Genomic DNA, 26,499 nt, shown 5'->3' with positions numbered 1-26,499 from the left:
CCATAACATCTACACACATCTTGCAGTATTAGCACGGCTTTAAGCTAATATACAGCTGTCAACAAGACCTGAAAGGTTATGGTATTTTTTCTTTTGGTTTTACGTCATCTTCTGCCCTCTTAAACCCAAGTGAAAGCCCACACTGCATGTTAGCAGTTATGGGCTAGGACATACACATCATGAAAAACAGGTACAACCCTGGAGTACAACAAGAAACCCTGCAATTTTACAACATTTTCTGGGCTGCTCAGTAAAAATCTAACAGCACGCTAGAAAGCACAACAGACATGGCATATTTAGAAATACATCACTGAAAAAAAAAAAAAGATATAATACATACTTTTGACAAAGCTGGCTGAACAGTACTTTGGGAGAAAGAGGACCTCTTCCAGCCTCCCTCATGCTGTGAAGGAACAAGAACATCGCTGAAGTCAAGGGCCCGGGGCTAGAGAGGTTTACCACCAAAGGATCCTTCAAAGTAAAGGTAAATTGTGCATCAGATTTCAAAATGAGTGATAAACAAGTCTTTTTTCAGGTTAACATACTTACGAAAAAGAACAATGTGACTTTTGGTATCATTATGTTTTACTTTTTTTTAAAAAAAAAAAAAAAAAAAAGTTTTATGTCACCTACATGATTGAAAAGGTGAAGGAGCAAGCTTATTAATTAAACAGCAATAGTCACAATACCTAGCACTTTTCAATGAACAAACAAGTGGTTAACAGTAATTTTGGAAACAGGCAGGATTACTGGAACAAACAGGATTTGTTTGGAAACAGACAGGATTACTGGAACAAAGTGAAATGCAGTAACGGTTAAGGTAAGAAATATGGACGAGTTTTTAAACAAGGACTTCTTTTATTTTGCCAGGCTACAGGACTTGAAAGCTAGCCATAAGGGAACCTTCTCCTGCTTCTTCTCTGAAACCAATTAGTAACACGTGATGAAAGCTGAAATTCTGTTTTTCAGAATGTAAATGCCAAGTGGAAGTTCGCATCATACACCTCTTGGATTATCTGTCTTACTCCTGTGTGCCTTGAGCCGAGAGCTGCATCCTGAAATCCTCACACATCCGACAGCCACAGGAGCACTCCTCCTGCGGGAGCCGGGAAGGCACGGGCAGTTGTTCACAAGCAGAGGCCGGCAGCAGACAGGCCAGAGGTTTTGGTGGGAGCAGGCGGAACTAGAGCCATGCTATGTCTCAGCCAGCCCCTCCTGGTTTGAGGCTCATACCACCCAGCAGGCCTCAGGGCTGCAGGGACCTGGCCAGGGGCCATCTCACACAGACTTAGATCAGGAGACGCTCCTCAGCTGCTACTTGTGCTCCAAGATCAACAGCTCTCCCTTACATGTGGCCGGATTCATATCTCATCACAGGGCTTACTTCCTAGCTCGTTGGAGTCTCACAAAAACAGATTACAGCTTCCAGACAAACAACTAGAGAGAGAGACTGCCTCTTCCAAAAAACAACTGAACAAAACGTAAGCTCTGTGGATACACACAAATATAAAGTATTCACATTACATACACTATCAAAACTTGAAAAATACCCTTTACCAAGCATGAAGCTAGGAGTTTCTCCATTACTATCAGTTACGCTACTGTAGTCCTCTAATCCTCTGTTGACATACAGAGACCAGAAAATGCATTCCTCGCTCCAAAGACCTTACACCGTAAGCATTGTCATTAAATAGAAAATAAATCTCTCAACCTTTTGGCTGTGCAAGGTTCACATTGAGCATAAACCAACGTACCACCGCCTTCCTAACCCTCCAGGCACAAACAAGCTCCAGACCTCAGTTGCAGCTCAGGAGTAACTTGGTGAAACACGCTGCTGTTCAGAACTGCCATTAGAGGTAATAATACAGGTAACAGTGCAGTGAATTTCACACTGTTCTTGCCTGGAGAAGCTAACAACATCACTGACAACAACATGCAGAATTCTTTATGATTTCAGAGGTATCTGAAACAGGTATCCTCTCAATCCTTACCATCACTAGAAAGGTCCCAGTAAACAGCAGAAAAAGAAGAAAAAGCAAACAAACCAACAAAAAAAACCAGCATCTGAAAACTGCCTTACTAGCTAGCAGAGGGGAAAGGGTATTACCTTTACCCCACTTGGTAACAACTTATTGTGAAAACCCAAAGCTGTAAGAAGTGACTGGGAACAGCAGCATATTATTTTGATAATAACAACTAGTTTCTTTCCCATATGCCTCAAATGAACTTGAGGACAAGAAATTTAGTCTTCAACAGAATTTTGTTTCTCTCAGTTTAATCCTCTGTCTGTGAAGCATGCAGTAAATTTTACAAGCCTCATCAACGAGGAGCTAGAATAGACTGGAATAAAATATTTCATAAACACTTTACAGAGCTAAAAATACTATTCTCTGTATTATGTATGCACACTGAAGAAATGAAATGGGAAACAAAAATAAGCCACTCTTCCTTAAGGTCAGGTATTATTTGCTACTTCAGTGTTACAAAATGTGAAAGGAAGTGATTATTTCCCCTCCTTCAGTGCTGAATAATTAGCCTTGTAATAGGAATGAGTTCATTTATATCATAAACTGGCTAAACTATAAAGACATAAAAACAAATGAGAGAATAAGAGTATTTTTAACAAAGATGTGATTTCCCGTTCTTGTTTCTTGTTTGCCCAAATTTGTATTTGCCACTGCACACTTACCAATTGCGAGTCTGAAGTGTGACAGATTTTTAACTTTGTTCCTTTTTCCTTCATCTCATACATCAGTTCATTCAGTATGTGAGTCTGTGCCAAGTTCTGAAAGGAAAAAAAAATAAAAAGAAACACTGATCTTTCAACTACACAGTTTCCTTTAGTTCTAAATTCAGGGATAGACGAAAACAGACATATTCAATAACATAAAACTGAGGTTTAAGTGAGACCACTAGAAAAAGCAGATATCATCCTTGTAAAAGCTATCACTAATCTTAGACTGTTTTGAAAACTGTATGTACTTCTGCTTTTGTAATTCCAAAATAGCCTCCTGGTAATAAGTTTGCTATTTTTGTTGTACAACAAAGTTCATTTATTTATTTGTTTTGGATGGTGAAGACACTAATATGAGAAAGCATTTGTTTCTTCTGAACTCTGCAGCCTCCCTCACAGTGCTCCGGGAAGCATGGGGGCTCTGCAGTACTGTGAAGTACCGCCTCTCTGAATTTAAGAGAGAAATCAACTCAACACATCTCAGTTTTTTTTTTATTATTATTATTTTTAGTTACTTTTTGCTGCAGATCGCTTCAGTTTCTACAGTGCTCTAAGTATGCATAGATGATCTGTAGTGACGCTACTCCTTACAAACGTACTCTTTGGTGGCTATGTTTTGTCACCACCACCAGTAACACTAAGTAAAGCGCGACAGTTCAGAACACCTTTGTAGCAGTTTTGTCTCGTTTGCTCACTCCGGTCTGCAGATATACAGGTGTCTCTGCTCAACCAGCAGGCATTAGGATGTTCTGATATAAAATCCAGTAGGGTTGCTGCTATTTTTAGGAGGTTGGATTATTTATAGGCTCAAATCAATAAAAGTGCATTGGTATAATTCATTCTCTTAATCTGGTCAGAAAATATATAGAATAATAAAAGTGCTTTTATAGCTGCATGTAGGGGCTTAAAATCATCACAACTCACTGCGCAGACAACATTGGTGCTTGATAATTTAAATTATGCATAAAGTACCACTTTTCACACCCACCAGTATGGTAAATACCATGCATTACTCATGACTGCCTAATGCTGAACTACAAATAAAACCATATGCTAGAGTACAACCCACACACATATGCAGCGTGTAACATACTTGACATTTTCATTTGTCTCAGTACTTTGAAAAATGCTACTGATCCAGGAACTCTTTTCTGTTATAAAAGGAAATAGTGCTTGGATAGCCAGAAGTGAGAAGCATTTTTAAAGGACCTCCAGACAGCAGAATGAAAACTGGTAACATTCAGTACCTTTTAGAGAAGGCCACTCTTTAAACAGATTAATTATTTCTGAAATCTATAAAGCGAAAACTGTATGAGCTTTCCATCTTACCTGCATGACAGCATTAAAAAAGCATGTATTTCCTAAATTATTTATTCCTTTAACTGGAACTGATGCACCATTACCAGAATTTTTGCCTTTCAGTATCTCACTTGTTTCACTGTTTTCTTCACGGAGTCGTATGATTTTTGATGAACCTGTAATTAAACTATAGATTAACATTACTAGATAATTGTATAGTTTAACCAGTTCAGTCCTTCTGTGGATTATACTTATAGTTTTTGACATGTACTTAAGGATACCTTGATGGTACTCTAAGCTGCTCTTCATAGTCTTTAAAAAACAAGAGACATCAGCAGTTAAATCCCTGGAAAAAATCCTCCCCCCCAGCTACACATAGTAAATACCAGTAAATACTTCCCACAACAATTAGATTGTCCCATAAGACTAACTTCTTCAACTACCTAAGCAATAAATAAAGTAAAATAGATTCTGTTAGTTTATTAACAATAGGAAGTTTTTTTATATATAGTGTCATTACACACACTAGAGACACCACACAAAGGCTGCTCCTTGGTGCATTTAAGGAGAGGTGACCAGAATTTACCAACTGAATAGTGCGAGTCTTTATAAATTATTGTGCTTTGTTTAAACTGTCTTGTACAGCTTGGTCAAGGTAACTGAACTGGAGTTGTTAACAGTTTTCCCAAATGCTACATTTACTCCTCCACCTACCTCCCTTTGTCACAGCCTGAGGGGTTGCTAACACAACCCAAATGCACACAACAATGTTGTTTTAATTTTAAACCACAAAAAAAATGGTAAAACTGCAATGGAATATGCTACCAGTATAACATCCATGGGTTTTCCCATTTCCCTTATTATTTAAATAGATAGAGGCAGCAAAGGTAGACAGTCATTAACTTGTAGCCTAGAGGTAATGGAAAGACTTGAGATAACAATATTTAGCCTGGAATTCTACTAGCAACTTTCATATTGTCATGGTTGCAGGACTAAATATGAACATTACTGACATCTGCAGTGTCTTAAATATTGATTAACAATGCATGTCAATGTAAACGAGTTATGGACTTAATAGATGCCAAGAATTGTGATGCTGCAATCTATGTCTTGACATATGAATTCATATATTTGTTCTAGTGAGTTTCACATTGAAGTCTCATTAAAGCATTCTTGAGAAATAACTAACCAGCCTATTTACATTAATGAAAGGCTCATGCCGAAAGGTTCTTTCATGTACATTCCTGCATAGTTTCTTACTTAGAAGATAAAAATATAATTAAATAAAAAAGAAGTCATTAAAATATCTATTTTATCTGCAACAAGCCTCTGACGCAGTTTGTCTGCACCCTATAGTGCCATCAAGGCATAATTATTTTTCCAAATTGCATCTGAGTTTCTCAAAACGCAGTGAGAGGTGCTGTGCTGTTTGAAAATATTTTAAAATGTTCTTGGTAATAACTGCTTACACAGCTTTAAAATATTCTCCATTCCACTCATGTGGAGAGCGAAGACTGTTCAAGGGCAAAGAAAGAATAAACTCTCTTTGAAAAAGCAAAGTGTTTTTGGACGCAATAAATGAGAAATAGCTTGGGAGCTGCTCACACCCTAAGAATCACTGTTTTACAGGCTATGTGCACCAACACTTTTTACTTGACATGCTTACAAGGGATATACTACAGCATCTGAAACTTCCATCCACACAGAACTACAAAAGAATCTTATCAGCAGAAAGAGAGGTCCAAGTATCTGCAACTTGAAGGCACTGCTCACGCTTAGAAATAAATTTAATAATATAATTGGAGACTTATTCCCGTCAGAAAAGTGTGCCATACAGAGAAGTGCTGGGGAGAAGAGAGAGTTAAAAAAAAAAAAAAAAAAAAAAGGCCAAAATTGTGTAAATAATTTGTGTATTAGTATACCACAGTTGTTGCATTTATCCATCGGCATTCAAAAACATCTGGGACAGCATCTTAAAGTAAACAATGTTCACAAGGCCATCTGGACAAAACTGCAGGCAAAAATTAAAGCATAAGCATATGGAAAAGCAGATTTTTGTCTTCCCTTTAGCAGTACAGGATGACAAATGTCAAACCTAGATCTGTCCACGCTTCACTGTGCTACGCTTTGCAGCACCACCTGGCTCTCCTTGCACAGCCACCAAATAAGGACAGCACTGCCACAGCGGACCGTATCTGCAGGGCAAACTCGATAAAAGCATTTCACTTCATGGTTAAATGGCAGCTTCACACAAGTAGCAAGGCTCCATTTGCTGAGCCTTACATATAAAATATTGAGGGAGGAAAAACAAAGCAAAAGCATCCAGGTTTGTGATAAGAGCTGAGTGAATACGCAGTTGTAAAACGCAGAGCATGAGAACCAGACATACGACTGTCGCAAATTAGTAATTAGCATGGGGAGAAGAAGCAGCAGTAAATTAAGAAAAGGCCTGTGTGCTGTTACAGGAGTCTAGGAACCTCCTTTCATTACAAAGGTTTTAATTACTGTCCCTTGATTTTTCAGTAGATTTTACAAGCTCCTTTCAAATGATATTTCCCTAGCTTTTTTGTATCTGTGAAAAAATCTTGACAGAAGTGGTGCTTTGCCACTACAACCACTATCAACTCTCTAGCTTACCCTATGCAAACACTTTTAAGGACAAATACAGAACCAGAGGAAGGAGAGCGGTGTTAAATTTAACTCTGCTCAGCATCTCCAGATTGGGGATAGATGACAGACAGGCCTAAAGCTGAATGTTTAGTTGACATGTGAAGAGTTGGTCAGTCTTAATAGAAGATGCTGGTGATGACTGCGATAGCTAATACTTTACAGCTTGGGGCTGAAGGGTCCTTCTGCAAGATTAACCCAAGGCTACCAGCCTGTTATTAATCAAAGAGTAATACGTAATTTTTTAAAGTGAATTTGCACTGAACTGTTTCAGACTCTTCCCAACTGAATCCTGTAGTTCTGTAATATTTTCACAGCAGTGCTTTGGGATATGAAAAGTGACTTTTAAGTCAGTATAAATACCAGAAGAATTTTATCAAAAGGACTACCAAAATGTTTATAAGCTACTGCTATCCATGAGGGCCTACAGCTCCTGGCTGAACAGCACTCTGAAAAAAGAAGTGCTTTCAGCCACCTGGCCACACGTAGCAGTAGATGTTATAAAGGAACTCTTGTTAGTGTTCCCAGGAGCAAAGTGGGTGAAAAGCAAGGAAATGATTAAATTCATAGCTTAATTTCTGTCTGTAATGCACTATTACATCTTCCAGAGTTAACATGGTGCCCCTTGGCTTCTCTGCCTTTCTCAGAGAGGGTGGGCATCAGCCCCAGGCAGGCCCATGCCTCCGTAACTGGGACAGTGTATTTGACAATTGGGGGGGGGGAGAGGGGTCTCACATTCCAAGTACACTCTTCTGGCAAGTTCCTTCTGCAGTTTTTCTGTATAGGTATCCTTTCTCATCCAGTCATGTAGGAAAAACCCTCATCCAAGCTGTGCCTCAGTCAGCGTAGCCTCCTTTTCTCTTGCAAAGGCTATCTCGCTCCACAGGCTCCCTGCCAAGACCATCTCCCAGCTCTCCACAGGGGAGTTGAGTAAGGATGCCCCTCTGACCACCTTTCATCACTTGCCTCTGGTCTGCAACAACATCCCTCTCCAGTGCTCACTTCTTGCACTCCCAGACAACTACACTTGTGCTTCAGCACAGCCCTCATGCTCGGCCATGCCACCCATCGCTGCCCTTTCCTCCCCAGTGCTGGCAACCCCTGTCCACAACACCCACAGCAGTCAGAGGCTGCTCTTCTGCTACAGCACTGCTTGTGATGCAGAAGAAGATCGCACCAGTGTTTTCTTGAGCTTTTCTACCTTCTCCTGCTTGTCTTGTCTTGAAGGCTCCGAGTGCAGGGAACATGATGGTTGCACAGCACCAGCTGTATAGATATGCGACTAAATGTCCTTTATACAGAGAATGATTCAGTTTGTGAATCACAAGAAGTCACCAGACCAGGTGTAAAAGCAAACAGTGCTGGCACACCCACTTGCAGAAGACATTCAAAAAACCATTGGTTCTGTATCTATTTGTTTTGCCAGTATTGCAAACATTTGCAGTGTACCTGGACTTCTATACCTACCTTGCTGAAACTGAAATGTGACTGGGGGTGCAGATGGTATGTAAGCAAAAATGTAACTGACATCCAATTTTTCTTTCAGCTGAGGGAGTAAGCATTTTTGCTCATCTTTTCAATGTGACTGTTGTTTTTTTTTTTGTTGCTGTTGTGTAGGGTTTTTTTTTGTGTGTAATTAAAAATGGGGTTCCAGGAATGTGCACTTCTATTCCAAGGTCAAGCATATTCTATTGAATAGAGCTCAGATACTTCAGCTGAAGGTCTTCATAGCAAAAGCAAGGTTAATAGATTTCTTTTACTAAGTTCTCATCATGCTATATTACAAAATGGTACTAAGTTGTCAGGCACTCATTTTTTATTTAAAAAAAATATATATTTTTTTTCCAACACTGTACAAGAATGTCTAGCTAACCCTCAAAAAACAGCACCGTTCTCATCTTAAACAGTCGCTAATTTTATATTTTAAAGGATTGCTTTCCTCTTATGGTGCTGCAGTCCTACCAAATTAAAGATTACAAACTACAACTTTGTTTCTATGATTCTGTCAGTATGTTACAAACTAAAAAACTTATCTGCATAGTGTGAAAAAGCAACCTATTCAACCCCTGGTGTTGATGCTCTATGCTTAGAAGACTTGTGCTACACCTCACAAGTTAAGTATGTGGACAGTAAAGGGAAGAACCTGTGGCTTAAAACAACAAAATGTCTAATTTTTATTTATTTTTTAACAGTAAGTGTGAAAGAAAATTTATGACTGAAAACAGAAATATCTTTTCACTGAAGTGTAACTCAGATTTGGATAGTCAACATATTCTGGATTATTTTGCTTAAGTTTAAATTATTCAAACTGTTTTTCCAGACAAATTAACACCCATTACTTGTACTGTAAAATAATATATTTTTTAATCTTTGCTTTACATTAGTTATACCCATTAAGCCATAAATCAAGTTTCTAAATTTCACCTATTGGCAAAAGCTGGGCAGCTGAACTTACTAGCAAAATCTCATTCCTCTGCTTGAACTTCCCAATAATAAAATTAACTACAGAATTTGAGAACAGATATTCTTCCTTCTCATTCTATTGCCACACAAACAAATTAACTGCTCTATAAACAAATTCAGTATGCAATCTTATGTCTTCAAACAATGTCTAATTTGGCTTTTATAAAGGAAAATATGCATTTTTAAGACCACAAAACAATTTATTTTCTCCAGCAAATGAGCAGACACCCAGCTAGCAATGTCTCAGCATGGTTCCTGTGTACTACATGTGCATTATGTCCATGTGAAGCTCACAAGTGTGCCACACTGACAATACTGCACCTGCCTTTCTGTGAAAATCATCATGGCCTGCTAACCTTTTCCACAAAACAAATTTCTGGGTGGTACACCCTAGAAGGCAGTCTTGCTTTATTCTTCCATCTTGTGCCCAACATGACCTCTTAACCAAACAGACTCCTCTACAGAGAAGGGGGAGAAAAAAAAAGGAAAAAAAAAATAGCAGGCATGGCTGGGTACAACAAACCATAGGATCAGATGCGAAAATCACACAGCTGCAAGCATTCTTTTGGGAACCCAGCACTGGGATTTATCTCAATCGCTTAATGTAATTACAAAAGTCAGTCATGTAGTAGTAATGTAATTTGCACATTTTTACAGCTGAAGTGAAGTTGAATCTTTATGAGAGACTGAGTGAAAAGCAGGGATCCTGCTGCCACACTATTCCACCACATTAGTACCAAATGACAAGCATTTTGCTTTTGTTTATTTTCCAAGATGCATTAATTAGGAAATCTATATAACCCTCCCTTACATATTTAAGCTGATTATTTTATCTTTAAATGACTCCTACACTTTCAAGAATCAAAAAAAAAAAGTCCTAACAGCTCTCATCTGTTACTTATATCCATGCTCATACTGCATTTCTGCAGAAATTTCTACATAATGCTATTTGAATTGTGATGAAGCACCATGCCGACCAGTTGTTACATTAGAAAGAAAACCAGATATAAGATAAATCTTTCTTACAGTGCCACATTTGGGTATAAAAATTAAGTAAATGCTTGCTTTTTTTTTTTTTTAATTGAGCAAATGGGAAAGGAATAGAATAAAGCATGATATTAATTTTAAATAAACGAAAGTTAAGTTATGGGAAACAAGCAGCATAAAACTGACAACTAATAATTCATATTTTCCAGTTTAAAATTGATAGTTTATTAACTTATATGCAAAATATTTTTTTAAAATCTAAGCCAACAAAGAATTTAAAGGATGATAGTTATACTGAAAATATTGTGATAACATGAAATGAAATGCTATGCTTAAAAGAAAAGATAATTTGTCAATGGTAGAGTTAATTTTCACTGTTATACTTTGTGTCCTTGGTTTCCAGACAACAGCACAAATTACGCTTTGATTTCAGATTTAATTTTTAAAAAACATTTAAAAGGCATTCTAGCTTAAAAAAAATATAAAAAAAATCCACAGAACTTGAGTACTGTTTGGAAAATTCTGCTCACACCTATTTATTTATCAATGCATCGATGTTTCTTAGCCTCTTCCAGTAGGTAGCTAGGACCAAAGCAACCAGCTGTGACAGGCAAACTACTTTTTCCTCGCCACACAAAAAAGCCCAGCAAAACACCTTTGGGTGGCTGTTCCCAGAGGTCCCGAGAGCAGCAGTGACTCCTGACCAAGGGCCACTGGCTTCGCAGAGCGGCACAGAGGAGCGCACACCGACCGGCAGCAGGTGGACCGCGGCCCGCCTGGATGGGCGCAGGCCTTACCGAGCCATCTTGCTGAGGGGGTGAGCACTTGGCAGCACTGGTGCACGACGGTGCTGCTCTCACCAGCAGTGGATCACTCCAGGAAGCTGATCCAGAGCAGAAAAAAGCCAGCGCAAATCCTGCCCCTCACAGTTCCCAAAGCAATTCGATGGAGAACGACCAGGAAAGAAGGAGCAGGAACAAGCTGTAGGGACGTTGATTCTAAGGCAGCACTGCCTCAGAAACCTCACAGACAGTGTGAGGTGCTGGGAAGGTGGACTTGTTAGTCTGTCACCGATGTACAACTGTATTGCTTCACTCACTACCTTGTGTCCGCAGTAAAAGCTCTGGGTCACTGGGTGCACTTAGTTACTGCTACACTGCGGATCACTGCCACAGAGCCTCGCTTCTCGAGGCACCACAGCAAGCAGGGTGAACTCCATATACGCTGTCACTAACTGCGTAACGACAAACTAAAACTGGTTGACAGCTAGCTCGTAATTTCAATCTCTGATATTAAAAACTCAAGATAAAACCATTTTAAATCAATTGGGGAAAAAAAAAATCCCTAAATAAAACCAATACATTCTAATTTCCAGTTACAGAAAGGAGTTTCCAGTTACACCTGGCAGATACTTAAATGAAATACATGTTTCCAGAGTATCAAAGCAAAACACAAATACATATATAGAAGAAATATATTCTGCCCTGTTCTACTATAAACACCTGATTTTAAAGATAAGCTTACTTTTTCTAAATTAGTTTAGAATTTTAGTTGCTTAATTTAAGACATTTCACAAAAAACTTCTAAGCACTGTACTCAGAAAACTTTAAAGGTTTTCAGGTTTCACAAAGTACAAATCCAAAGCATGACGCACAATGAATCATATACCTTCTGAAAATCTTATCCAGAAGTTCAAAAATTGAATTAACTGAAACAAATACTACAACTTTTTAATCCGCAAGTAAGCTACAACACCCGTTTATGACCTCATGTAAATTGAAACTGAAACTGTGAACGAGAGTGAAATCACATACTGTATTTTCATTGTTTCAGGCAAAAAGATGCAAAAAGTAGCAATTCATCAATGTATTACAAACAACACACAACTTGTGACTAGATCAGAATATAAAATATGAATTTCTGAGTGACCCTTTTATTTTTTCCTCCCTTAAAAAATGCATACCACCTCTTAGAACTAGCAGGATTTGTGCACATGCAGCTAAAGGAATACAGAGTCCAATCCTCTAAGGCATTATTTTCCAGTTTTATTTACAACCAGGTGACTACCAACCTCTGCTAAAATCTGCAACCAACTGTTTTACAAGCTTAGTTATGTGGTTTTGTTCATTTGTTCATTTTTTGTTTTATTTTGTGAAGAAAACTTGGAATCTGATGTATAGCATAAATTACAAGCCAGAAATGCTGAAGTATGTGTTATGGTAGGAATGAATAACATCAGCATTATCAAGAATATAGACAGTTGAGGGCCACACGTACGAAGTTCTATCTACTACCACATATACTAGTAAGATACAGGAAGTTCCTAAAGTAAGAAAATAATTTAAGAGAATTTTCTATTAACAGAAATGAACGTTATGTCACAACCCAATGACATCAATGAACAGAAAGCAGTAAATCCAACACCAGAGTACGAGAAGATCCCCTTACACAAATTTAATTAACTATGGAAAACAAATCTGAATTGAAAATTTTAAGATGTGACACATCCACACTAGAAAAAAATCCATTCACTAATTATTCTGTAATGTTTTTGTGCATTAATTTATAGAGCATTTTATTTGAGGTATATCAACTTCTCTACAATAAACAACTTTATCTTCATTAAAGGCAAAATCTGTGAAAACCATACTACAGTGCTCAAAATATTTTAAAAACTTAATTGTACTGTATAAAAAATGAAATTGTTTATAAAAAAACTACGATAATCACTACTTGCCCAAGTAACTGTGCAGTTACAAACTGTACTACATACACACTCATATATAACTTTTCTATTATATGATTAATATGACTCAAAATCTGAAATGCTCATTTTTAAAGACAGTATGTTACAGATGTTCCAGATAAAATTATTTGTGTAAACTTACTTGGTTCAGCCCTGGAACCATGTTTTTGAAGAAAGTCAACTATCTGAGCCAAAGCCTTTTTGTTGCAATGTGTTGACAACTCTTCATCACATTCATAACACCTAAACAAAAGAGGAAATGAACTGGAAATCAGGATATCTGGATTTACCTCCCGGTTTAAAAAAAAAAAAAAAAAAAAACAACTTACTCTTAAAAAAAACTTACACAAATTACTTAAGCTCTAGGTTTCAATTTTTAGTACTAAAAAGATGAATTAAAAAGGAATCCCATCATCCCATACATGCTCTTCATGCTTAATGAAGAGCATGAACACCTAATGATAAGCCCTAATGCACTTCAAAATTAAGAGTTAATTAAAGTAAGTTTGTAGCCCTGAAAATAACCATACAGAAACAAGCAGAAAAGACAAACCCCTATAACCAGCCAACTCTCTATAGTACACGATGGACTCACAGTTATCTTGGTATGCTTTAATCTTCCATGGCAATAGTGTTGTGGCTGCTGTCAAAACTATAGTTCAGCAGCAATTCAAGACATTTTGTCTACTTAAAAACAACTGATATCAAAGAAAAAAGGTGGGTGATGTGACTGAATGTTGCTTAGCAGGAAGAAACCTGTGTTTGGACAATGGAGGAGATACAGAAAGCAAATAGGGTGGGCAGGAAGGGAGCATACCAAAACCACCATTTATTTGATTTGCGACCTCTCTGAAAGTCCTAAGGACAAACTAATTTTCACTCCAGAAAGCCTGCCTCTCTCCTCTTTAGATCTATATAACGCATTCATTTTGTCTGTCAAAATGATTCTTTATAATTAGAAGACATTGCTTTAAGGTACAAGAAATCCTTATATATAAGCATAAATGAACACCTGCATACTCATTCTTACCATATGATCCATGTGCTGAGACTGATAACAATGCAATGAGGTTCTGTACGCACTGTTTGGAAGTGTTTAAGAGAATGCTGGCCTTCTGAGTTCTTACTACATCCCTAAAAATAGAAATGTTAACACAATAAGGAGAAAAAGAAATGGAAGTAGAAAAGACTACATTATTAGCAAATAAACTACAAAAACTTTACTTCTTAAAATTGAACAAAGTTACAGTGCCCAAATGTTCATTCACAGTGACTGAGAGGGTTTAACATTCTTTATAATTCAGTATTACAAAGATATCAATTGACTTTTCTTCAAAAATAAGCACATTATTTCTAATAAAGTAAAACCCATTACAACACAAAACAACATCTCATCTTTTCTATTTGGGAAGATCAGTTAGAAGTACAGAAAATTATTAGGCTTGTTTGGATTTAACAGAACTAATTCCTACCTTCTGAATAAGAATTGCCAATAGAAAGCCAATCATGCTATTCACAAAGACAAGAATTTCCTTTTTTTAAAAAAAAGTGAAGGAAATGACTATGTAGCTTATTTGTACAATGGAATATCAAGGACAGGACAGCATAGGTAAGCCTCACTGCTCAAGAACGCTACATGCATTCCAGACAGCAAATGCAAAAGGCACATAAATTCTTTTTTTCACTAAAAATATACTCAGAATACACCATTTATGTACAGCAAATTCAAGAGAAAACATTTGCAGTTTTTCAAGTATCTACAGAGCGGAACTTAGAAGTAAAGACTGATCTCTGAATAAGGCATGGGTTTTGGAGGCTACTGACCACATAAACATGAAAAAGGACATAGATTTAACTTGTTTTAAAAGCTGTCCTTAACTGCAAATTTTCAGAGATCATCTCAGTTCTTCTCAAATCTACTTAACTATCTTCTGAAGCCTGTTAATAACATGTTTCTTTGCAAAATTAAATCTGATTAGATAATCGTGGTAGAAGCTGGTATCTGTCCTTACTGTAGTAAGACCTATAGGAAGTCTAAGAGAAAACATGAAATGCTTTTTTTCTGGCAACTATTAGCTGAATTAAGCATGACATTGCCTGTAAACTGAATTTTTCTGCATCAGCCTTTACTTCACTCACAAGCCAGAAACCTGCACAAGCCCTTGGGGTCAGGACCTGCCATTTTAAACTGAGACCACAATTTGACATTATAACTGATCCGGACTAATGGCTAGCTGCCACAGAAAGCAGCATTCTCACCCCTGCACGGTCCTTTCTCCCTGGTTTCAGTCAAATCTAGCAATTGAGTGTCCACAGTATAAGTTGATTCAGGAATATACATATTCATTTATTCATGCATTTTTATTTTTATTCTGCCAGATAAGCCAGCTGAACTGATGCATTTCGCAACACTTCCTGGAGCTACTTCTCCGTATGTAGCAAGAGACAGAAGAGCAGAGAAAAGGTGGAACCATCACCTACTACCTACAATGCCAAACTTGCACCACTGCATAAAAATAACCTAAAATACTGCCAAAAAACAAACAAGAAGAACACAAGGCCACATCCCGTTCTATTAAAGTTGAAGCACAGATTCTCACAACTAAGTACTTATGTCACAACACTTCACTGAAAGTAATGAGATGCCACACAGGCAGGATCTATACCAGTCACATCCTTCAGAAAATCATGGCCTATCCACCTCTGAATTTAAAACACAGACTTACCTGAGAGCCACATTTGAGACACAGCCAGATGTCTGAAGGGGCCACGGGCTCGCCATCACTCATCCGCCTCTCCTTCAGACATTCTGAACATACTGACCAAATGCTCTGAGCGACCGCCCTCTTCACATGATGCACATCCACTGCTTGGCTCACATGCTGGCAGGTTAAGCCTATAGAACATGACACAATTAAAGACAGTACCTACAAAAGGGAGCACATGTACATTAAAGAGGAAGAATATTCGACAATTCAGCATTAGGAAAGAACAAAACTAGTGAAGATCAGCCAGTTGCTCCCCATATACTGAACTTAATAAAGGATCTATTTCAGTCTTCCTACAATGAAAAACACTTTCAAGTCAATAACCACCACCTCTTTAAACAAAAAAGCTTCTTTGTATTAGGACTATTAATAGGACTACTACTGTACAAAATTAATTACCCTGCTTTGGTTTTGTCATCAGTGAAATGCTGCATAAATCTGCTTTTGCACGTAACAACACAGGCAGTTGACTCCTATCTTAAAAAAGAAATACAAATACCTATATATTATTACAACTGCTGATTCCTAACATGAGAATTCATCACTGAAAAACTTAGGTTTAAAGGGACATCTGAAGGCCACCTTGTCCAAAGCCTAATTCAAAGCAGGGCCACAGCTTTGTTCAACTGAGCACCGAATTGCTTTGAGGACAGATTTCACTCCCTTACTAGAAAATCAGTTTTCTGTCTGACCATCCTTACAGTGAAAATAAACTAAATTTCCTTATGTCTAGCCAAATTTTCCTTGCCCTGACTTTTGTCTTTAGTACTTTCCTTTGCGGATCTCTAAAAAGAGTCTGGTTCTGCCTTCTCTGTAACTACCTATCAGATGGTTGAAGGAAGAAACTTTGCTCTCTCCCCTTTGGCTAAACAAACCCATTCCTTTCAGCCCCTCTCCACATGCCATGGTCTGTCTCCTTAACCACCCAGAGGGCATGACCAGCTGCTGGATTCACTCCAACAACTCAATGTCTTTCCTGTAATAGGGAGACCACACCTGAACACAGTTCTCCAGATGAAGTCTCACAAGTGCTGAAAGGATGGAAAAAATCATCTTGATCTGTGCTCCTGTTAATACCATCTGGTATACAACACACACAATTAGGTTTAGCTTTCATTTTGCTGTCACAGTACCCAAACAAGCCCTTCTTACCCTTCACATCCCCACCAGATTCAGTTCCGGAGCTGGCTTACCCAATCCCATCCCTACATAATCAGAACCCCTCTGAGGACAGTCCAAACATGCTTCTACCCTCTATGCCTCTCCTTTTTGCCTCAGCTCAGTCAGAAGCTCCCTGCTCAACCATGCAGCTCCCTGCCATGCACACCTCAACTTCTGCACGTTGGAAAGGACCGTTCCTGTGCTCTGAAGAGCTTGCCACTGAAGACCAACCAGCTGCCCAGCCCTTCAAGGCAGTCGAGTAGTGTAACAGCCTATCGTGCCAGAAAGACTTGATTGAGGATATTTTGTTATAAAGTCAAACAGGAAAAGTATTACCTGGTACCACTGAGTTGTGGTTTTCACCAGTCAACATGGATTTTGTTAGCCCTCAACCTTGGGGCAAAATAACACTTCAGTGTATTTACCTGCAATATCATCTGAAGAGTCTTCATCCTGTGGCCTGTTAGGCCTTTTGCTTCTCTTTGTTTTCTCAGGGTTGGCTCTTGATGGATCTTTCACCCGCATCTGTTATTTACTAGGAAGGAGAAACAGAATTTGCTTTACTGTCTAATCACTTTGTCAGGTTTATTGAGTTTAAACTCTGAAAGCATAAGATCGAGTCACATATTCAAGTCTCATGAATGCAGTTTCAGACTTTGACTAACGTCACCTATCTTGTAACAAAAAATATGAGCGTGTCAGCAATGAACTCTTAGGAATGCTGTAAGATCAGTTTTATTACATGATGTTATAAACTGTATCTGCACCTACAGGGGACACTCTTCCAGGCAGCAGTGATAAGTATCCGGGAGACTGCAATTTACTTTATTTTTTTTAACTACTACAAAGTTCCAGCCTTAGGTTCTGGTAAGTTACTGGTAACTTCATGGTAAGAAAAACTTCATTAAAATAAAAGCTTCTTTTCTCTAACATATCTCCCTTGGTAAAGGTTTCTCTTACCATTCACCCATGCACATTCCCTAAAACCTTTTGAGTAATTTCAGACAGTTTAATAAAATACAAAAGTCTTCTGATTCTTATGACACTGTCCTCAACTACAAGTAAGAACAAACTGCAGTGTGAGTTGACTCCTCTATTACACACCAGAGAATCCATACAAATGAAAGCTCTCATAGGAAATCAATAAAGGAGTCCTAATAGAAACAGAACTAAATTATAAATATTTTCCACCAAACTTAAAAAAAAAAAAATCCTTCAGAGATTTCAGCATTTAATCAAAAAACAATTCTGAATTCACTGAATCACTACAGCTGTGCATCACACAGCTTCTGTGGTTTAGTTTACAGGATGTCTTTCAACAATATGCTTCAGAAAATAAATAAATAAATAAATAAATAATGTTTTGTTTTCCAAAAGCATATGAACATATGACAGTCAAATACTCATACACTGCATTCTGTTTGGAAAAGAAATGACTTAGTGTTGCAGTACCACATCAAAGTTAATAATGTCACCGAATGCCACCGATAGATACCGTTTTTAACCGTGCTACCACACTGCTGCATAAGAAACCTCTGAAATATTCTACACATTCCATAGAGCAAGAAAGAAACCTCTGAAATATTCTACACATTCCATAGAGCAAGAAAGAAACCTTTGCTCTCTGCTTCCTTGCACTTCGTTTTTTTGTGAAATGCTACGTTGACATCACAGTCAATGTATACTATATACCGTCACATTCTTAAATTATAGATTTCCAAATTTTCTGTACTTAAGGGTGTAAAGCTTCATATGCTTAGACATTCAAGTAAATAACGCTGCTGAATTCAGGGTTGTTGACTTTGCAGGTCTGCACTTCCTTACCGCATGAGTGTGAAGATCTGAACATTCCAGTTCTTGGCTACCTATATTCAAGAACATTTCAAATCCCTGATGTACATCAATAGCCATGCAACACAGCAACCCCAAAACAGTAAAAGGTGCTTCAGATCCAAACGATGTCAAGCTTATATTTATTTCTACATTGGGATCTCATGATACGTATACACATAAGCTTCATGTGAAAGCTTGCATCGCCACTTGTTGCACTGCAACTTAACCAAGCACAAGATTCATCAGGCCATTCACCAGACAGCAAGGCTGATACAGCTGCTGTTAGAAAACTGAGGATTTTATACCACATTATGTAAAGAGTTAATAGCAAAGGCAGCAAAACGTCCTCCCTAAAGGAACAACATAGCTGTGTTTAGGTTATTCAGCGTTGACGTAAATGATCTACCAGTTCATTTCAGCACGAAAATTCTTTATCTATTTGGACAGATTACGTAAGCTGTCCAAACCACAGCTTTCACCCAAATGAAAGTCATTTCAGCTGGCTGGGGGCAAAAGCATTCTTTTGTAAAGTTATCTGAGATCTTGAAATGCAAGCAAGTCTTTTCCACCTCCGAAAGCCCGTGGCCAGCAGGCACTATCAGAACAGGGCAGGAGCAGAACCCGCTCTCTACAAGCCTTGAGGACACGTGGAGAAGACTGAGTGTCAGTTAGTACCAAGAATGATCTGAAATGTGGCATTTCTAACTGAATGTAATCAACGTGGCATTAGAAACAAACACTGGCAGGAAACCCAAGTGCTGACACCGCAGGCTTGGGAATCCACCGACCAACCCAGAGACTTTGCAGTCTTTGAGTAAGAGCAGGCACAGCAAAAGATAACATGGATGATTAATCGATTTTCATAAATACACACACACGGAGGCATCCATCAGACAATGCTTACTGACCTGAGAGCTCTCAGAAAAGCCACAGAATATCAAGAACCTAGCCAGCCAGGGTTTGTGCCTGACTTTAAAAAGCACAGAAGTGGGATGAAGCTATAAGAACGTGGCAGCTACTCAGCAAGCATCCAGGACGCAAGTAGCACAGTATAGACATGGCACTATTTGACCTCTTCCAGCACATTCAGGGGCAGAAGACATTACAAGTAAAATTTTTAATTTAATTATTAAAATCACGGCCACCAATTCAGACTCAACACGCTTATGCCAGCCATAGGATTATTACATTTAGTCAAGAAAAATGAGGAAGAAATGTAAGGTGCTTCAGAAATTACTTTTCAGACCTGTTTCAGTTTATGTGAAATAAAATATTAATAGTTTATTGAAATGAAACCCCTGGACAAAAATAGAGCCCCCCCCAAACACACAGAATATAGCTAAGGAAAAAATAAGAAACTCCCTAGGTTTCTCTTGGCCATAGGAGCAATGCATTCAGGACAAGCAGGCAGAGGGGAAATAGACAATTTACATGAAATGAACTTGATACACTGAGGATTAAATACCTTGGCAATATCCCCATGATTTGTCTCTTTCCAGACCAGTTTCCTTTTCTTTTCTTTTTTTTTTTTTCTGAATACATTCAAAGGCTAATTTGTGGCTACAGTGATCAACTGAGGAGCATACTAAAGGAGAAAGACTTCCTCCAAATGCACAAGCAGAAAGAAGCCTCTGTAAACCCTTGCCTGGAAGTTTCTTTTTGTGATGGAGTAACAAATACAGTACACTTACCATTTCCTATGCACAAAATCAAGTCACAGGGCAATTGATTAGACAATTGTATTTGTCTAATCAATCTGATCAAAATAAATAAATAAAGATTGTTGAGGTAGAAAAAGCTGAGTTCATCCAGCATGTTACCTTCACCCTGATCTCTACTCAGCACACAGTGTTGTCCGTAGGTTTGTGCCCAGATCTTAAATAAATCTTAAATAAAAATTACTCAGTTTCATGGAAAAAATAAAGAATGTAAAGAAAGAGCTGAATCTCTTCCATTTAAACGATCATTTCATACAAAACTAAGAACTAGTATTTGCCAAACTTGTTCATACTCTTTGAGCTCAGCATACAAGAGTTTGAACTGTAATCATCATCACTTGCTATTCTTGGTTTACTTACTTTTTAAAAGACTCCTAATGGCAGCCTGCCTACAAAAAGCTGATTAAGATCAAAAGCTCCCCACTGTAACTGCTAATTTCCAGCTTTCTAGAAAGATCAAAACACTTCAAAAGCAGCAGAACAATCTGCCTACCTAATTTTAAAAGCTTCAAATTTGTCAAAGTGCCAAAAATCAACCTCAGATACCAGAGCTAAATTTGTTGACTTAAACCTAAGGCATGCCCAGTCTATCTTTAATGTAAAGTATGCGTGAAATAGACTGTATTTAACACAAAAAAATGCACCCTCTTAGTAAAGTATACATTTAGAAGCTACAAAGAGTTGGATATAGTTCCTAAAATTAATAATTGTTATTTCTTAAGTTTTATGTCTTACTGAAACTCAGTAGAGCTAGGACCAACAGAAGATACAAGGCTAGAGTGAACCTGAAATCACTTATCCTTGGGGAAAATAAATAAATAAATAAATAAGCAGGTCTTTCCTCTTCACAGTATCCTTCTGCAGCAGAGGTGGAGAAGTCAACAGCCTTTACTGCCTGAACCCCTCAAAACCCATTCCCACCTTGCACACCTGACTCAGAGGTTAAGTCCCTCCTCCCACAACCCCACAGCTCACTTGCTAAATTTCCAAACGTGCAACCTCGGAGCGCTTCCCCATGCTGCAGCTTTGCTGTGGTATTTGTAAGAACCGCGAAGCAGAGCACCAGCGTGGCAGAGGAATAGCCTGCCACCCTGACGGCTGCCATATCGCTGCTTCCAATCCAGCTGTCGAGACCCACTTCTTCGCTCATCTTATAATTAGGGTGCCAGCTCTGTCAGGCAAGAGCCGTATTTTTGCTCTTATCTGTATAATACTTATCACAACATTTTTTCCTAATTCATGATTAACTGGGAGGATTATATTTGCATTACCAGAATGCAAACGGGAAGATTAAGATGGCATAATAACCATTAGCTTATCTAAGCATGCTTACCCTATGAAATATAGCTAAATGAGTCTCCAGATGGTCTCCAGGTACTACTTTGGATATGGGAAAGACTCTCCCAGTAGGACTGGTCATTAACTGTGAAACCAGTAGGGTTAATTATTTCATCAGTGGGCATCTGAATTGGAAAGAGCTGGTGTAAATACATTTACCTTAATTCCTCTTTTCAGCTGGGGTATGCTAAATTCCAGCTGCCATTTGTAGTCAAACTTTCCAATTCAAATTACACAATTTTATGTTGCTAATGAAAAAAATAGAATTGCATCAGGCTGGAAAAGCAATAGAGAACACTGAATCTAGCATTCCAAAAATTAGCACAGGGCTTTCATGTATCTTAACAGAACTGTACAGCTGCCAAGAGCAGACTACCACCAAAACACAGGGCTGTTGAACAGAAAAGATGTGCAGATTAAGTCAAAAGGTCAAGATGCTCTGTAGCATATTTGTGATGCGGCTTTATGAGCTTCCTTCTAACTGTGAAAGTAGAAAGAGACGAGACTCGCGCAGGTCAGAAGTGCCAGATCCTCTGTGACTACTGTGGAACTGCCACATGTTTTGATGCAAGTTGCAAGCTGATATATTTTGGATGTCTTTTCAGAGCATTACCTGTGGCATTTTGGCTTGCTCGCTACTAGATCAAATGTCATCCGATCCCAGCAAGAACCACATCCATCATGGTCAGCAACTGGGCAGTGTCATCAATCAGCGGGCTGGGGCGCTCCGCGCTCTGACGGCCACCAAAACCTTTGCTGCAAACAAGCCCTCGCTGCCTGCTAGAGCAGTAAAAGGACCAGAACTCCTGACTGGTAGTGGCAGCCACACTTCTTCCCCTGGAAAATGTCATCTGAAATTCTGAAAGTGTCATCTCCAGATTTCCTAGCCCGAAGGCACATCACACATCCTACACCATCACCAGAGCTCAAACGCCAGCCCTGACATCGTACTGCAGTCCTGAAAGGGTGAGACACTCACGTACTTTTTGCACGAGAAATGAGACAGAGCCTTCAGATGACTGGATACAACTTTCCAAGAGAGATTAAACATCCCACAGCATTATGTACTTTTATTAATCATTCTTTATTCATCTGCCCATGCTACACACGGTCTGTTCATGTCTGCATCCTACACAATCCTCTTTGTGTTTGCTACTGCAACCCACTCACCATGCAAAAACTACTTCTAATGATGAACAGAAACCAGATGTGTCCAGAAACAGGAACAGAAAGAGCCCATAGCTGGCTTTATGACTAAAGCAAACACAAGGATTGAGTAGATAAAGGAGTAGTTCTTTGATGACATATTTTTGCTGGCACTTTATAGCAAAGGCTTTGTTAGTGTCTTATGGAAAAATTCAGGGATTCCTCTCAATATCCAACTCATAAAGCAAATCCAATTTTTGCTTATGCTCTGTATCCCACTTTAAACATATTGTCAAAAACATGAAACACGAGGGAAACATGAACAAGAGGGGAAAACATATGGGCTGACGTGCTCATGGTCTAACATGGATTTTCCCACACGTTCACAGATATCCCTGAGAAAGTGAAATAGATACCATGAGAAGAGCCATAGCTTGTAAGTAATGATGTTGGCCTGCAAATGAAAACTTCACGTGTGAAAAGGCAGTTGGCTGAGGGAGCTGACAGACTAAGCAGTCACATGGCATGAACAGTGATGCAAAGAGTGCCGTCACCACAGAATATTCGGGGGAGTAACAACCAAAACAGCTGGAGAACAGACTGAACTCAACAGCACCCTGGCAGAACTGCCGTGGGACAAAAACTGGGAAAAGAGTGGTTCAAGATGTCATAAGGGAAAACAAAAGGCAGTATCAGCAAAGGATGAACTGGAAAGAAATTGTAAAATCCTTTTATTTTTTAAAGTCAAGTAATAGCAAGTAATGAAAATGAACTGTGGTTGTAGCATACTGCATGAGATAGCAGACTGAAGCCCATCCAAGATAATACTTAAGCTGAGAGACTCAGTGCCAGAGACCCATGCAGTCCCCCACCTAAAGGGCTGGGTCGGAGCAGATCCTATGCAAAGCCTTCCACCTACTTTGGAAGCTGCAGGACTTACCTAATTAATGGTGGTAAAACAGATAAAAACAAAAGACTATGAAAAACTAGCCTCAGCTTTCTGAAAGTCAAAGTCTTGCCGCCGAGAGCAGAGAATTTCATTCTATCATCTTCCTAGGCACAAATTGCCCCAGTTTGTTTTGATGACATGTCTGAAGTAGAACAACTTGTCCTTGATGTACGATTGATGTTCACAGGGAGATGCCAGCTGTATTTCTGTGAGTTTGGCGGAAACAAAACTAGAGAATACCAGTTCTTCAATATTTCATGAAAAAATCTGACAAAATATTTACAAGTGTAGTAAGCTGCAGAGTAGAATATGCCTTGTAAAACTGCTATCAACCTGGAACACGTGCGTGCTGCTACTGTACCTCCATCTAAAACACGTGAAAACGAGATGGGAAGGAACCCTTTAAAACATGAGTTTTCCCATGTAAAAGGGCTGTTTAATGGAGTTCGGAGACACCTGTAGCCAAAGACATCATGCAGCAACACACTTGAAGTCACTGCCACCCGCTTCTACTTTCCTGACGTTTTTGTTCTCGTGCTTGTGTTTAACAGGCAGCCACACACACATCCCGTTTAACTGCGCGAGTAGCAGCGGATCTATAGCAAGAGCAGGATGGACTCCTAAAGGCGTACGGACAGCAGGAGACTGAAGCCCTACAAAAATCCACACATCGCAAACCGATGTACGAGCTCAAGTACAACGTGCAGAGCTGCTGCTGCGGGTCTGTAACACCGTATTTCTGACGAACGAGAGGCATCGCCACCAGCTCCACGCTAGCTTTCGCTCCCTGGAAGCCCACCCGGGGTACCAGGGAGCCGTCCCTGCTCTCCGACCGCCGCCACATGCCGCTGAAGGCTCGGAGGGAGCAGGCGGCACCGGGCTGGCATCTGCTGCGCTGTCAGGACCCGGCGTGCCAGCCCGGTGACACGGGACGGCACAGCCGCTTCAACGCGTGCCTGCTAACGCACGGCGAAGGCAGCGAACGGCCGAGCACAGCCAACTGCGGGGCCACCGGTCCCCTCCCAGCCCTCACCGGGACGCTCGGGGGAGCCTCACCCGACACGTACGGCACCGCCTGCTCGCCCCCCGGGGCTCGCAGCGGGTCCCCGGCCTCCCCCCGTCCCCCCGTCCCTCCCCGGACGGCTCCGCAGGCCGCGCTGCTGCCGCCGCCATGTCGCGGCGGCTCGGCCCTCCCGGCCCGGCCATGCGCTGCCGGGCTCCAAGCCCCGAGCTCCGCAGCGGAGCCGGCCCCGGCCCCGGCCCCGGCCCCTGCCCCGGCCCGACCGCGGTTTCCCCCCCGCGCTCGGCCCGCACTCACGGAGCGGCGGCGGGGCGCGCAGGCAGGGAGCGGCGGCAGGAAGCGGCGGAGGAAGCTGGGCCGCAGCCAGGGCCCCGCCGCTCCGCTCCCCGCCGCTCCGCTCCGCCCGGCGCGGCCCGCCCCCGGCCTCGCCCGGGACCAGGGGGCCGGGCCGGGGCGGCGGGAGGGGAGGGAGGAAAGGGAGCGGGCCCGGGGCAGGCAGCGCTATGGGGCGGCTTGGGGGGGGGGGGCGGGTAGGGAGAGAAGGAGCTGCCTCTGTCGGCCGAGGGCGGCGGCAGGACGGGGGTGTCCTTGCCCGCCTTCCACGGGCACCAAGGGTCGTCCCCGGACGGTGCGCCTCAGGCGTGCTCCAGGGCGAGATGAGGGGGAGAGCACATCCCAGGCTGAGCTACGGGTGCGCAGCGCACAGGGTCTTCAGGCTAAACCCCAAAACGTGTCCGGGCACCACGGGGGGCACCTTCGTTTGGACAGGAAGCAAATCTGAAGTAGTGACCTGGAGTTTCATTTTATCAGAATACCCTTATCACAGAATCGCAGAGTGGCTGAGGCTGAAAGGGACCTCCTGAAATCATCTAGTCCAACCCCCCTGCCCAAGCAGGGCTGTGAGAAAAATCTCAAATAATTTTTCTTCAGACAGAATCTTCTGTGAAGCTATTTTATTCACAATTGCAATGGCGGGCGTCCTGTCAATCAGGAGCACATTTTAGTTAACAAATCATAACCTTTTATTCCCTATTACCCGACACCTCCACTGTTTCCTCATTGGCTGAGTACTACAGGTTCACAAGCTCCTCGATGCTCCTCTACACCATATATGTACCTTTTTTTTTTTTCTTTAAACCTTTAATTTCTCCTTTCTCCTCTTTTTTTTTTTTTTTTTTTTTTTCTCCCTTTCTTATGTTTTGAGAACTAGTGATCTTTGTTTTACTGTTCTCACACTGCTCATCTGTTTTTCTCAAGCTTCCACCTTATTCTGGAACAGTGAGGCCTTCTACTGTCCACTTATCTACTTGGCATTTCTCCTTGTTATGAGTACACAACTGCCTTTGAATACAGAACATTAGTTCTCTACTGAAAAAAAAAAAAAAAAAAAAAAAAAAATTAGTTTCTCACAGGGCCACCTAGAGCATGGCATGGAGAAGAAAAAAAAGGCGGAGGGGGGTAGGGGGGAAGGGGAGCATTGCTGTGGGACTCACCAGAAAACGAGGATGGAGAACATGTAGTGGATCTACCAACAAACAGGCTTTAGGAATGGTTAGAGAACCACACGGAAGCCATGGGCCTGAGCAAAGGAAAGTTAGCAAGAACAGTATTGCTGAAAGAGGTTGACAGACCAAGCAAGGGTTGGTTTAGGGAGGAGGAATTCTTTAGG

The 26,499-nt window shown here is 40.4% G+C and overlaps 1 protein-coding gene across 1 annotated transcript; it reads right to left on the bottom strand.

Moving 5' to 3' along the window:
- Window positions 1-25,286, bottom strand: LOC118157130 (ubiquitin carboxyl-terminal hydrolase 45-like). Its single transcript, XM_035311373.1, has 9 exons — window positions 25,128-25,286; window positions 17,251-17,360; window positions 15,623-15,792; window positions 13,927-14,030; window positions 13,039-13,139; window positions 4,064-4,209; window positions 2,690-2,785; window positions 281-471; window positions 1-238 (listed from the first exon to the last, which is right to left on the bottom strand). The coding sequence occupies exons 2-9, from the start codon at window positions 17,348-17,350 to the stop codon at window positions 178-180; spliced, it is 969 nt and encodes a 322-aa protein (XP_035167264.1). The 5' UTR covers window positions 17,351-17,360; window positions 25,128-25,286; the 3' UTR covers window positions 1-177.
- Between the last annotated feature and the right edge of the window lie 1,213 nt (window positions 25,287-26,499).

This window comes from Oxyura jamaicensis (assembly GCF_011077185.1).
Source record: "Oxyura jamaicensis isolate SHBP4307 breed ruddy duck chromosome 3 unlocalized genomic scaffold, BPBGC_Ojam_1.0 oxy3_random_OJ101377, whole genome shotgun sequence".
Classification (NCBI taxonomy): Eukaryota; Metazoa; Chordata; class Aves; order Anseriformes; family Anatidae; genus Oxyura; species Oxyura jamaicensis.
Note: the sequence above shows the minus strand (reverse complement) of the source record. Positions and strands in the feature narration are given on the sequence as shown.

What these genes read in the sequence shown, in the direction of transcription:
- LOC118157130 (XM_035311373.1), bottom strand. Translation starts at nt 17,350, where the DNA reads ATGCGGGTGAAAGATCCATCAAGAGCCAACCCTGAGAAAACAAAGAGA. An exon ending in GTCTCAAATGTGGCTCTCAG is followed by an intron (nt 14,031 to 15,622) that starts GTAAGTCTGTGT and finishes TTCTATTTTTAG; the next exon opens with GGATGTAGTAAGAACTCAGA. An exon ending in CTAAATATGCCATGTCTGTT is followed by an intron (nt 239 to 280) that starts GTGCTTTCTAGC and finishes TGAGCAGCCCAG; the next exon opens with AAAATGTTGTAAAATTGCAG.